At 52.2% G+C, this 12,630-nt stretch overlaps 1 protein-coding gene across 2 annotated transcripts; it reads right to left on the reverse strand.

Annotated features, from left to right (window-relative positions):
• Window positions 1-247: 247 nt before the first annotated feature.
• On the reverse strand, window positions 248-12,246 carry CAPNS1 (calpain small subunit 1). Of its 2 annotated transcripts, none has more exons than XM_023198232.2 (11): window positions 11,648-12,246; window positions 10,592-10,821; window positions 9,503-9,536; window positions 9,100-9,189; window positions 8,876-8,933; window positions 8,714-8,778; window positions 6,341-6,409; window positions 6,161-6,239; window positions 5,903-6,019; window positions 962-1,020; window positions 248-786 (listed from the first exon to the last, which is right to left on the reverse strand). In XM_023198232.2, the coding sequence occupies exons 2-11, from the start codon at window positions 10,807-10,809 to the stop codon at window positions 760-762; spliced, it is 816 nt and encodes a 271-aa protein (XP_023054000.1). In that variant the 5' UTR covers window positions 10,810-10,821; window positions 11,648-12,246; the 3' UTR covers window positions 248-759. The 2 variants fall into 2 exon arrangements, with proteins under 2 accessions (XP_023054000.1, XP_023053999.1); XM_023198231.2 differs by having other exon boundaries at window positions 10,592-10,824.
• Window positions 12,247-12,630: the final 384 nt, after the last annotated feature.

The raw sequence follows: 12,630 nt of genomic DNA on the forward strand, positions 1-12,630 counted from the left end.
AAAAAAAAAAAAAAAAAAAAGACCTCCCTCCAGCCCGGACTCTGGAAGCAGAAGCAGAGATCACGGGGCCTTCTGGGTCCTGTCTCAGCCTCCACAGCTCAGGTTGAGGAAAAAATGCAGAGGAGAAGAAGACAAGGAGATCCACAGATCCAGCCCTGGGGATGAATCTACTACCTCCCCAGTTCCCCAGGACCCAGAGCCCAAGCTCCTCCCTCCTCTCTCAGATCAGATCAGGAGGCAGATGGCGTAGAGATGAGCAACTGGGGCGTGTTTATTTCCTCCTGGGCCTGGCAGTCTGGGAGCAGAATATAGACAAAGGCACTGGGGCGCCTGGGTCTGGCACGGTCTGGAGCTTGGCCGCCTGGGTGGCAACTATGAAGGGTGTGCCAGGGCGTGCAGGGACTGGAGTCATCCTCCCAGAACCGAGAGAGGGCCCTCGGGGCATGGAAGCATCACAAGTGCTAGGCTTGGCACAGATACAGGGGAGAGGTTACAAAGCGGGTGTGTGCAGGGCCTGGTGGGAGTGGGGAGACCCTTGGACAGAGCTTGCTAGAGTGTTCTAGAGCCAAGGGAAACTCCAGGCAGGCATATTGGGCTCTGGATGTTGAGAAGCTGGGTAACAAGTGCTGGGAGAACAAAAGCTGTGGGTCAGCAGGCCCCACAAAGATGTGACTGCAGACAGGATGGGCCCTGGGAGAGACCGAGGCTCCAGGTGACTCCTATAGCGAGGCGGTGAGGGGGTGGGTCTGGGGCTCCAGTTCAGGAATACATAGTCAGCTGCAGCCACTGGGGAGAGGAGGGTGGAGAGTGAGGACAGGGAACCCCAGAGCACCAGCCCCTCTGCCCTGACCCAGGGACTGCTGGCAAAATAGGAGGGAGGGGACTGCAGCTCAGAGCTGGTATGAAGGGCCAAGGGGTAGGGTCCCCCCAGGCACCCATACCCCAAGATGGGGGTTCTTACCTCCTGGATGTTCACCTGGATTTGTCCAGTGCCATCTTTGTCGAGAGATTTGAAGGCACCTGGAGGAGGAGATGGGGAGGTTTAGGGGTAGGGAAGGAAGGAGACTGGTTTTTACCATAACAACATTACACAAATATATGGGATGACAATAATAGCAGCTGGTACTTCACTGAGTATTTACTGTGTGCCCAGCTGTGGGGAAAAGAGAGATCAGCCTGTTACTGTGTCTATATAGAAAGAAGTAGACATAAGAGACTCCATTTTGTTCTGTATTTGAGATGCTGTTAATCTGTGACCCTACCCCCAACCCTGTCCTTTTAAGAAACATGTGCTGTGGTGACTCAAGGTTTAAAGGATTTTGGGCTGTGCAGGCTGTGCTTTGTTAAACAAGTACCTAAAGGCAGCTTGCTGGTTAAAAGTCATCACCATTCTCTTAATCTCAAGTACCCAGGGACACATACACTGTGGAAAGTCACAGGGACCTCTGCCTAGGAAAGCTAGGTATTGTCCAAGGTTTCTCCCCATGTGATAGTCTGAAATATGGCCTCGTGGGAAGGGAAAGACCTGATCGTCCCCCAGCCTGACACCCGTGAAGGGTCTGTGCTGAGGAGGACTAGTACAAGAGGAAAGAAGGCCTCTTGGCAGTTGAGATAGAGAAAAGCATCTGTCTCCTGCCTGTCGCTGGGCAATGGAACATCTCGGTGTAAAACCCGATTGTATGTTCTATTTACTGTGAAAGGAGAAAACCTCCTTAGTGCTGAAGGTGGGACGTGCTATCGGCAATGCTGCTCTTTATGCACTAAAAAGGTTTATGGAGATATTTGCATATGCATATCAAGGCATAGCACTTTTCCTTAAACGTATGTCACAGAAATCTTTATTCATATGTCTCACTGCTGACCTTCTCCCTATATGATCCTATTATCCTGCCACTTCCCTTTTTCTAAGATGGTAAAGATAATGATCAATAAATATTGAGGGAACTCAGAGACCGGTGCCGCCTGTATGCTGAGCGCCGGTCCCCTGGGCCCACTTTTTCCTTCTCTATACTTTGTCTCTGTGTCTCATTTCTTTTCTCCAGTCTCTCACGAGAAACACCCACAGGTGTAGAGGGGCAGGCCACCCCTTCACCCAGCACAGTGTAAAGTGCTTTCCAGGTATTAGCTCATTTAATCCAACTCTGTGAGATAAGTGTCATTTTAAAATGAAGCACAGGCTGGGCATGGTGGTTCACACCTGTAATCCCAACACTTTGGAAGGTCGAGATGGGAGGATCACTTGAGCCCAGGAGTTTGAGACCAATCTGGGCAACAGGCATCTCATCTCTGTTTTTTTTAAAAAAACTAAAAATTAAAAAAAGGAAAAGAAAAAAAAAAATGAGGCAGAGAAGGGAGGGGCCATGTCCCAGGTCACACAGCAAGAAAGTGAAGAAATGAGGATTGGAATCCAAGCTGTTACCCTCCTCAATAATGGCCTCTCTGTACTGATATCACCTCTGCCCAGCCCCAGCCTCCTACTGACATCTATGCTCCATCCTCTCCAGTTCCAAGCCTAACAGGCTACTAGAGGGAGGCTCTGCACTCTCTACTTCCTGCCCCTAGAATCTTACAGGTAGGTCCCCACATCTGCCCTGAAACTTGACTCCATGTTCCCCACCCACAGGGAATCTAGACACAATGACTACACTATCACCGCTCAGTTACCACCTCCCTCAGGTGTCCACACCCACAGCATCCTGCACTACCTGGCTGCTTTTTTTTTTTTTTTTTTTTTTTTTTTGAGACAGAGTCCCACTCTGTTGCCCAGGCTGGAGTACAGTGGCACAATCTTGGCTCACTGCAACCTCTGCCTCCCAGGTTCAAGTGATTCTCCTGCCTCAGCCTCCAGCTAATGTTTTTGTATTTTTAGTAGAGACAGGTTTTCACTATCTTGGCCAGGCTGGTCTCAAACTCCTGACATCAGGTGATCTGCCTGCCTTGGCCTCCCAAAGTGCTGGGATTACAGGAGTGAGCCACGATGTCCAGCCCTCATTTTTTTTTTTTTTTTTTTTTTTTTGAGACAATGTCTCTGTGGCCCAGGCTGGAGTCCAGTGGCAAGATCATAGCTCACTGCAGCCTCACCCTCACGGGCTCAAGTGATCCTCCCACCTCAGCCTCCCGAGCAACTGAGACTACAGGCATGTGCCACCACGCCCGGCTATTTTTTTTTTTTTGTAGAGATGGGGTCTTACTATGTTGCCTGGGCTGGTCTCAAACGATCCTCCCGACTATCAGCCTTCTTGCTGGTAGATGCAGTGGCTATTTCCTGGCCCCTCTTATGTGACTTTTGGCCTCATCTCCCCTTACTGCCCACTTTCTTCACCTCCCTGCTATCTCACATACTTGCTTCTTTTCCTCTGTCACTCTTCATGCATTGTCCTCCCTGGGCTCTCTGGAGGCCATGGGATCTTTCTTTCTTTTTTTTTTTTTGACATGGAGTCTTGCTCTTGTCACCCAGGCTGGAGGCTGGAGTGCAATGGCATGATCTCTGCTCACTGCAACCTCCATTTCCTGGGTTCCAAGCAATTCTCCTTCCCTAAGCCTCCTGAGTAGCTGGGATTACAGGCATGCCCCCACGCCCGGCTAATTTTTGTGTTCTTAGTAGATACGGGGTTTCGCCACGTTGGCCAGTCTGGTCTTGAACTCCTGACCTCAGGTGATACTCCTGCCTCGGCCTCCCAAAGTGCTAGGATTACAGGCGTGAGCCACTGCGCCCGGCCTGGAGGCCGAGGAATCTTTCTTTTTTAATTTTGAGACGGAGTCTCGCTCTGTCGCCCAGGCTGCAGTGCAGTGGTGCAATCTCGGCTCACTGCAAGCTCCACCTCCCAGGTTCACACCATTCTCCTGCCTCAGCCTCCCGAGTAGCTAGGACTACAGTTGCCCACCACCACACCCAGCTAATTTTTTGCATTTTTAGTAGAGATGGGGTTTCACCATGTTGGCCAGGATGGTCTCGAACTCCTGACCTCATGATCCGCCCACCTCGGCCTCCCAAAGTGCTGGGATTATAGGCATGAGCCACTGTGCCCAGTAAGGCCAAGGGATCTTTCTAAAGCCAAATCTGACCCTGTCCCTCCCTCTGCCTAGAACCTGCAATGGCTCCCCAATGTCCCTGGTAGAGTCTGAGCACCCCCAAACTTCGCACCCACAATCCTGGATGACCTAATCATGCCCACTGCTCCTAACTTCTCTTACTTAGCTCAGATCTCAGACAGATCCAAGTTCAAATTCTGGCTTTGCAACTTCCTAGCTGGGTGACTATGAGCAAGAAATTTTGCTTCCTTAAACCCTAAGTTCTTCCTCCATAAAATAAGGACAGTAATTCCTACTTCTCAGCCATGTCTTCAGCATTCAGTACAATAACACTCAGAAGGCCACATGCAATGGCTCATGCCTATAATACCAAGGCTTTAGAAGGCTGAGGTGGGAGGATTGCTGGAGCTCAGGAGTTCAAGACAAGCCTGGGCAACATAGCAAGACCCTGTCTCTACAAAAAATGTTAAAAAATTAACCAGGCATGGCAGTGTGTGCCTGTACTCCCAGGTATTCAGTAAGCTGAGGCAGGAGGCCTGCTGGAGCCTAGGAGTTGAGGCTGCAGTGAGCTGTGATGGTGCCACTGCACTCCAGCCTGACCAACAAGAGCAAGACTCTGTCAAAAAGGAGAAAAAAAAGAAAGAAGAGAGAAAGGAAAGGAGAGGAGAGGAGAGAAAGGAAGAAAAAGGAAGAGGAAGGCAGGAAGGCAGGCAGACATAAAGAAAAGAAAAGAAAAGAAAAGAAAAGAAAAGAAAAGAAAAGAAAAGAAAAGAAAAGAAAAGAAGAGAAAAGAGAAAAGAAAGCAAGGTAAAAGTACCAGAAGCCCCATCTTCTTTCCCCTTCTAAGCCTTTGCACAGGCTGCTCCCTCAGCCTGCAACCATATTCCCTACCTTCTCACTAAGTTCTCTCCTCATCCCTCAGGTCCCAATGTTCCCTCTCCAGTGAGCCCTCTCTGACCCCTTGGGCTGCATCAGGTGCCTCCTGGATTGGATTTGCCCTCTAGGCTTCCCCAAGCACAGTCTGAGCACACTCTGCTCACTCTTTCCCTCACCAGAGCCCTAGACCCTCAGCCTGTGCTGCCCCCATCACAACCCATCACTCTGCCCTGAGCTTCCTTCCCCTCTCAGCCATCACCAGTCTGAACTGTCACTGTCTGGGGACTCGTCTCTCCTCCACTAGACTGTGCGCTCCATGAGGGCAGAAACTTGTAGGGAAAAAATAGGTTAGCCTGTTACTGTGTTATTATAGATAGAAGTAAGTTTAAGAGACTCCATTCGGCTCTGTATTTGAGATGCTGTTGATCTGTGACTCTACCCCCAATCTTGTCCTTGCTAGAAACATTGCTGTGCTAATTAAAGTTGAAAGGATTTTGGGAGGTAAGGAATGTGCTTTGTTAGGTAAATGTTTAAAGCCTGCTTGTGGTTGAAGGTCAGTACCATTCCTTTAAATCTCAGTAAAAGAAAAACATCTGTCTCCTGCCCGATCCTGGGAAAATGCAACAGCTCCGTGTACCTGTATGCCTTACTGCTTATTTACTCCCTTATCTTTTAGGCAATAAATACCGAGGGAACTCAGAGGCAAGTGCCAGTGTGGGTCCTCTGAAAGCACAGCACTGGCCCCCTGGGGCCCCGCTTTTCTCTCTCTATACTTTGTCTCTGTGTCTTTATTTCTTTTCTCAAGTCTCTCGTTTCCACCTAGCGAGAAGCACCCACAGGTGTGGAGGGGCAGGCCACCCCTTCAGAAACTGGGGCTGATTCAGTCACCCCTGTGCCCCTAGCATCGCCCACCTCAAAGTCAGGCTTAGAGGAGACTTTGGCCCATAGAGGTCATAGGAATCCCCACCCAGAAGACAGCTGGGGCGTCACTCACGGAACATGGCGTCCAGCCTGACCAAGCAGCTGATGAAGTTGTCAAAATCCATGTTTCCACTTTCATCTGAGTAGCGTCGGATGATCATGTTATAGAGATGCTCATTCAGGTGGAACCCTAAGATGGATTTAGTCCTTCAGGTGTGGGGGCCACATGGCCCAACCCACTCCCATGCCCAGGAGTCAGGCCCAGACCAGCTGAGTAAAGGTTTTCTCACCCATCCCACTCCCAGCCTCACCATGTCCCTGCCAGCCATACCTGCCGCCTGAAAGGCCCCTGGGAGTTCGCTACTGCAAATGGTCCCTGATCGGTCAGTGTCAAACTGTTTGTATATGACCTGTAGGGACAAAGAGATCGAGTCCAAGTGAGCATTGTGGAGCATGGTATCTCCGTGGCTTGGGGGTCTGGGTGCCAGGGATTTCAGAGGTTGCTACACACCTGCCACCTTTTGATGTTGTTCCACAAGTACTTGAATTCCTCAAAGCCCAGCTTGCCTGTGGTGTCGCTCTGGTGAGAGGGTGTTAAGAAGAGTGACAGCTACACCCAGATGCACGCATCACATGCACTGTGGACACGATGGTGATACAGCAAGCAGGGGAGCCAGAGCTGAAACTCTAGCTCCCGCTTGGTCCTAGTCATATCACCTAGTGTGCAGTTTTATTTTTCATTTTATCCATAACATATCATCACTTACATTTCTAAATAAGGATTCTCTTTAAACATAACTAGGCCAGGCGCGGTGGCTCACGCCTGTAATCCCAGCACTTTGGGAAGCCAAGGTGGGTGGATCACAAGGTCAAGAGATTGAGACCATCCTGGCTAACACAGTGAAACCCCGTCTCTACTAAAAATACAAAAAATTAGCCGGGCGAGGTGGCGGGCGCCTGTAGTCCCAGCTACTCGGGAGGCTGAGGCAGGAGAATGGCATGAGCTCAGGAGGCGGAGCTTGCAGTGAGCTGAGATCATGCCACTGCACTCCAGCCTGGGTGACAGAGCGAAACTCCGTCTCAAAAAAGGAACATAACCATGAGGAATTATATTCAACTACTCTAAAGTACACATTCCTTGCCTGAAGAGTTGTTAATTGCTCATTCAGAAAATTCTTGATAGGCCAGGCGCAGTGGCTCCCACCTGTAATCCCAGCACTTTGGGAGGCCGAAGCAGGTGGTTCACTTGAGGTCAGGAGTTCAAGACCAGCCTGGCCAACATGATGAAATCCCGTCTCTACTAAAAATACAAAAATTGGCCAGGCGTAGTGGCACACACCTGTAATCCCAGCTATTTGGGAGGCTGAGGGAGGAGAATTGCTCAAACGTAGGAGGCGGAGCTTGCAGTGAGCCGAGATGGTATCACTGCACTTCAGCCTAGGACACAGAGCGAGACTCTGTCTCAAAAAAAAAAAAAAAAAAAAAAAAGGAAGAAAAGAAAATTATGGACAGTAACTCAATTTCATAAATGTTAGGACATGTGAAAAACAAGTGTGTGGCCAGGCATGGTGGTTCATGCCTGTAACCCCAGCACTTTGGGAAGCCAAGGCAGGTGGATCGTTGAGCTCAGGAACATCACTTTCTCACTAAATCTTTGGGACACCAGTTCTACCAGGACTATTTCCAGAGAAAGAAACATATTCAAAGCTGAAAACTCTACCCAATATCATAGTTAAGAGCTAATGTGTACAGACCACATACTATGCATTATACACAGTGCTAAACCTTTTGCATGTAGCTCCAATTCAGTATCAACATTATCACTCACTCATTTTACAGACAGAGAAACTGAGGCACAGAGCGGTTCAATAACCTCATTAAGAGGTAGAGTTGGGATTGCTTCGCTCTATGCAATATGTCTGTGATTACATGACATGTATATATGTGTGTGTCTGTACTGCCCTATGTGTTAAATGTGCATAAAGGCAGGCGCAGTGTCTCAAGCCTGTAATCCCAATACTTTGGGAGGCCAAGGCGGGAGGATTGCTTGAGGTCAGGAGTTTGAGACTTGCCGGGTCAATATAGTGAAAGTTTGTCTCCTTATAAACTATTTTTTAAAACAAAAATAAATAAAAATATGCATGTATCAAAGGTCAGCTGATGGCTGGCCCATATACAGATATATGTGTTCCTGAGCACACTGCCTTATACACCTTCACGTATGTGGGTGTGCTCTTAGGTGTGTGTGTGTGTACATGTGCATGTGGCTGTTATAAATTTGGGTTCCCAAGCCCCAAAGACCTTAGTCCACAGACTGGAGTATAGTGACGAAACCTCTGCTCACTGCAACCTCCATCTCCCGGGTTTCAGCAATTCTCCTGCCTCAGCCTCCCAAGTAGCTGAGACTTAAGCTGCACACCACCACGCCTGGCTAATTTTTGTATTTTTAATAGAGATGGGGTTTCACCATGTTGGCTAGGCTGGTCTCGAACTCCTGACCTCAGGTGATCTGCCCACCTTGGCCTCCCAAAGTGTTGGGATTACAGGCATGAGCCACCACGCCTGACGTTTATCTATAACTTGAGACAAATGACTGCTTCTTTCAGGAAACTGAGACTCAGTTTCCTCATCTGTAAAATGGAGTATAATAATTGTGCCTGTCGAACAGGGTGGTTGTGAAGGTTCGGGCACTTTATATAATTAAAGTGCTAGCTGTGACAGCTGGCATTGTTATGATTTACTGCCACATGTCTGTAGGTGAGTGTACTCTGATGAATGCATTTCCACATCTGTAGATATCAAGGCTACACATTGGCTTTCCAAACATACTCTCAAAAAACTCCCTGTGCACCCAGGGCCTCTCCCACACTGCTCCCAAGGATACATCCATCACCGCCACCATGCTGCGACACGTGTCAATGCCAAAACCATCAGTCTTCAGATCAGGGTCTGTGGGCAACAGATTGAAAGTCAGAGGCCAGATGTCAAAGCCAGTCTGGCCCCTCTGCCTCTAAACCTACCCTATTCCTTAAGCCCGGTCACTTACGTCGTGTTACAACCTTATTGAGAATGTTCATAAGTTCCGTGGCGCTGACCTCCATGTCCTGCAGGCGGAAGTTAGGGGCAGGTCAGGCGTGACTGAAGGGTCTGAGAATGTCATGGAGAATGGGAACACTGGGATTGTCCTGGTCAAGGGTGTGTGTGAAAGGGCAGCCACAAGGGAAGGGATGGAAGGGTTAGGACCGGGTCAGGTAACCCCAGGTTACTTACATCTCCAGCCAGCTGGGCAAAGAGTCTCCGGAACTGCCGGACCTCCTCACTCTCGTTGGCCTCAATGTTGGAGTAATGTGTGCGTGGGGGCTGCAGAGGGAGGAGAGCTCAGAGCAGGGGGAGGGGAACCCGGCCAGGACGGCTCCCCACACCCAGGCACCCTGGGTGGGAAAGTCAGAGTGGGCTGGGCAGCTTGATGAGAAAAAGAATGAGAGGTGGTAGTGAATGGGTGCGCGTATGTGGGGCATGGCTAAGACCCATGGCGAAGCTGCGGACATGGCACGGAACTGGCAGAGGAATTTCACAAGAAGGGGAGGATAGTGGGACTTCTCTACAGGAACAGGAATGGGACCTCGAAGAGGCCTTGGCAGGAGAAGGGGGTCTGGTTGCAGAGTGGGCTTACCGGGGGCTCCGGGTTGTATTGCGCAGCCGCCTCGCTGAGAAGAGATAAGGGGGAGGGGTTAATGTCGGGGGCGGGACCTCCAACGGGCAGCACTACAGAACCATCAGCCCCAACGCTCCAGACGTCAGCCGCTATCTTCCTTACTTGGTTGCTGTGCCCTTCATCTGTTCTTGTCCTCATCTGTCCCAGTCCACACTGCCCTGGTCGTGCTCCTCTTCTCCCTTCCTCAGGCCAACCCCACCCTTCAGGAAACCCAGAGATCTGTCCCCTGGGAGGCTCCCCCCCTGGCAGGCACACCTACCCAGTGGCAGATTCCAGTCATCTCAGCCACCCTCAACCTAAAAATCCCACACAGAATCAAAAACCCCCGCCCCTTGGAGGGCTCACTTCATAGAGGCTCTGCCCCAGCTTCCCAAGGTCTTATCCTCCTCAGGTGCCATCTGCCCAAGACTCTACTCCAAGGCCCCCTTCCTAAATACCTGTCTTCCCAACATCCTACCCCAGCCCCTTCAAGGGATCACTGCTCAGTGGCCATGACCAATTAGGCCAACCTGCCCTACCCCTACCAGGGCATTTTTCTCCATTAGTCCAGACAGTTCTCAGCAAGCCCAGCCCATTCTGGGCCATTTCCCCTATCCCATTAAGTCTTGCTTTCTCCTGGGCTCACCTCCTCATTAACCCACCTAAAACCTCTGACCACACTCATAAGTCAAGCCCCGACCGTAAAATGTCACTCAGACGCATTGGCTCCGCCCCTTTAACGTTCATCTCCAGGTTAGCCAATGCAAGTCTGGCCCAGACCCATAAGCCCCACCCTCTAAAACTCCACATCGGTCCCCTCAGGACCACACTGTCCTGGTCCCACACAATCAGACTACTCCCATATCAAGCCCCGCTCCCAAGGACTGATCCGCCTCATTGGGGTCCACCCCCTTATAGCAGGACTCTCAAAATAGGCCACCCCGGCCTAATTCAGGTACCCAGGTTAATCCTATTATTGTTAGACCACGCCCCTCCCGGACCACGCCCCTCTGAGGCACCGCCCATTCACATTCCCAGGCCCCGCCCCTCCAATAGTCACCGCCTTACCTGATGGCGCTGATGACTCCGCCTAGGATGCGCATGGCAGTTCCACCACCACCGCCGCCTCCGCCTCCACCAAAGCCGCCGCCGCCTCCACCACCGCCGCCGCCCCCGGCCCCGCTGATTAGGCCTCCAAGCACATTCCCCAGGCCCCCACCCAGGCCCCCACCTCCCCCGCCGCCGCCGCCGCCGCCGCCCTTCAAGAACGAGTTAACCAGGAACATGGCTGCGACTCCCTGCTGGGGGGAAAAAAGGGGACCAGTGGGTGCTTCGCCCCTGAGCCCACACCCTCCCCTCAAACACGCATTTCCGGCAGCTGGACGTGGAGGAGGGATCTGAGGCCTCCGGGTGGGGGTCTGAGTTTGCGAGGGCGGGTTGTCCTCGCAAGGTTTGCAACCTCCTCGGGTCTAAAAGGCACCCGTGGGCTTGAGGGAGCCTGGACTGGGTGCACGCGTTAAGCGGAGGGTGTAGGTCTGGTGGGGGTTCTCTTGGTGGGGACCCCAAGTTGGCGTAAGGCGTGCCCGACGTGTCTGGGCGCTAGAATGCGAGATCCAGAGCCCAGACTGAATGTAAAGGTCTTTGGCGGGTCATGGGCGCGGAGCAAACATTCACCGCCTAAAGGGCCCCAGGGCGGGGTTTAGGAAATCCCAGATGTGGGCATTGAGAATTCAGGTATTCCCAGCGGGAGGATTCCAGTGTCACCTCTGGCTCTGTGGGCTCGGGTCTAAGATCGTGGCTGTGAGCCCTGGGTTCCCGGATAATGGGGCCCCTCGCTGGAACTGGGGGCACAGATCTACGATCGCTGTTCAAGACACCCCAAGGAAGAATTCACAGGGTATCTCTGAAACCTATAGGCCTGTATTTTGGATCATGAGACAGAGGGCGGAGAAGTACGGGACGTCCCCGGGACGGCACAAAAGGGGGTCGAACAGGTATGAGGGTTCGAATCTGAGACCGTGGATCTGGGGGGCTCCTGAGGCCGAGACTTCACGGTTCGCCAGGTCTGGGGGCCGCCAAAGCTGGAATTGCGGGGTGCGGAGGGGGTACGGACTGGGCGCTTACCACCGCACGCGTCCGGAGGTCTGGGAGTCCGTTCCGCTGCCGCTCCCGGGCCTCCCGCAGCGTCCGGCTCTGGAGGGCAGGGCCGGTGACTCAGGCCGCAACTCTCGGGTCTGGCACTGCACCGCGGCCCTGCTGTCTCCCGCGCGGTCCTAGAGCCGAAGCGGATATTGCGCATGCGCGCCCCCACCGCCCTGCTAGCGGGACCCGGATCTGGGCCCCGCCCTACACGTTTCCAGCGCCGGAGGTCTTAACCCCGCCCTAACTGGGTAGGCGCGGGTCTTCCCGACACCCCTCAGGTCTGGGTGGAGGCGCCCGGGGATGAGAACTCGGAGGAGACCCACACCCTCCCAGTGTCGTAGTGTGACAGCCCCTAGGGCCTGCCAATATCCTTCCAGGGTGGCGGTTTTCGGTCCGCTCACTAAGGGACTCCGCACGGGCCCTTTCCAGGTGTTGTCGCGACAAACACCGCCTGGAGGCCTGGAGTATGCTTTGGCTCACACGCAGGAGGACAGTCGCCCATGTCTGTGGCGAGGACTGAGGCTGGACTGCCTTTCCCAGTGCCGGCAGCAGCCCGGATGGCAGTCAAACCGCAGGCAGCGCCGGCCCCGCCTCCCAGGCGAATCTTACCACGCCCCCGCCCCAGTCAGGGGCCACCAGAATCATTCCTTCCTGGACTGGCCCAAAGGGTGTCCTCAGTATGCTAGTCTCTAAAGAAGGCCCCAGACACAGGAAGATTCCTTTGGCGGCGGCCGGGTTTCTTTATTTACTTAAAAAATATTGTTGTTTTTACGTAATAGAGACGGAGGTCTCGCTATGTTGCCCAGGCTGCTGTTGAATTCCGGGCCTCAAGCCATCTCTGGCCTCAAGCCATCCTCCTGCCTCAGCTTCCCAAAGTACTGGGAGGTACTGGGATTACAGGTATGGGCTACCGGCCTTTTTTTTGATTTAATTTAATTTTTAACAATACTGTTTTTACATAGCCT

The sequence above is a fragment of the Piliocolobus tephrosceles genome, chromosome 21, assembly GCF_002776525.5.
Source record: "Piliocolobus tephrosceles isolate RC106 chromosome 21, ASM277652v3, whole genome shotgun sequence".
NCBI classification, from domain to species: Eukaryota; Metazoa; Chordata; class Mammalia; order Primates; family Cercopithecidae; genus Piliocolobus; species Piliocolobus tephrosceles.

Bases quoted from the DNA above. Each gene is read 5' to 3' on its own strand.
- CAPNS1 (XM_023198232.2), bottom strand. From the start codon at position 10,809: ATGTTCCTGGTTAACTCGTTCTTGAAGGGCGGCGGCGGCGGCGGCGGC. The intron at 6,020-6,160 runs GTATGGCTGGCA...AATCCATCTTAG, and splicing joins AGGGGCCTTTCAGGCGGCAG to GGTTCCACCTGAATGAGCAT. The intron at 1,021-5,902 runs GTGAGTGACGCC...CTCCTCCTCCAG, and splicing joins CAGGCTGGACGCCATGTTCC to GTGCCTTCAAATCTCTCGAC.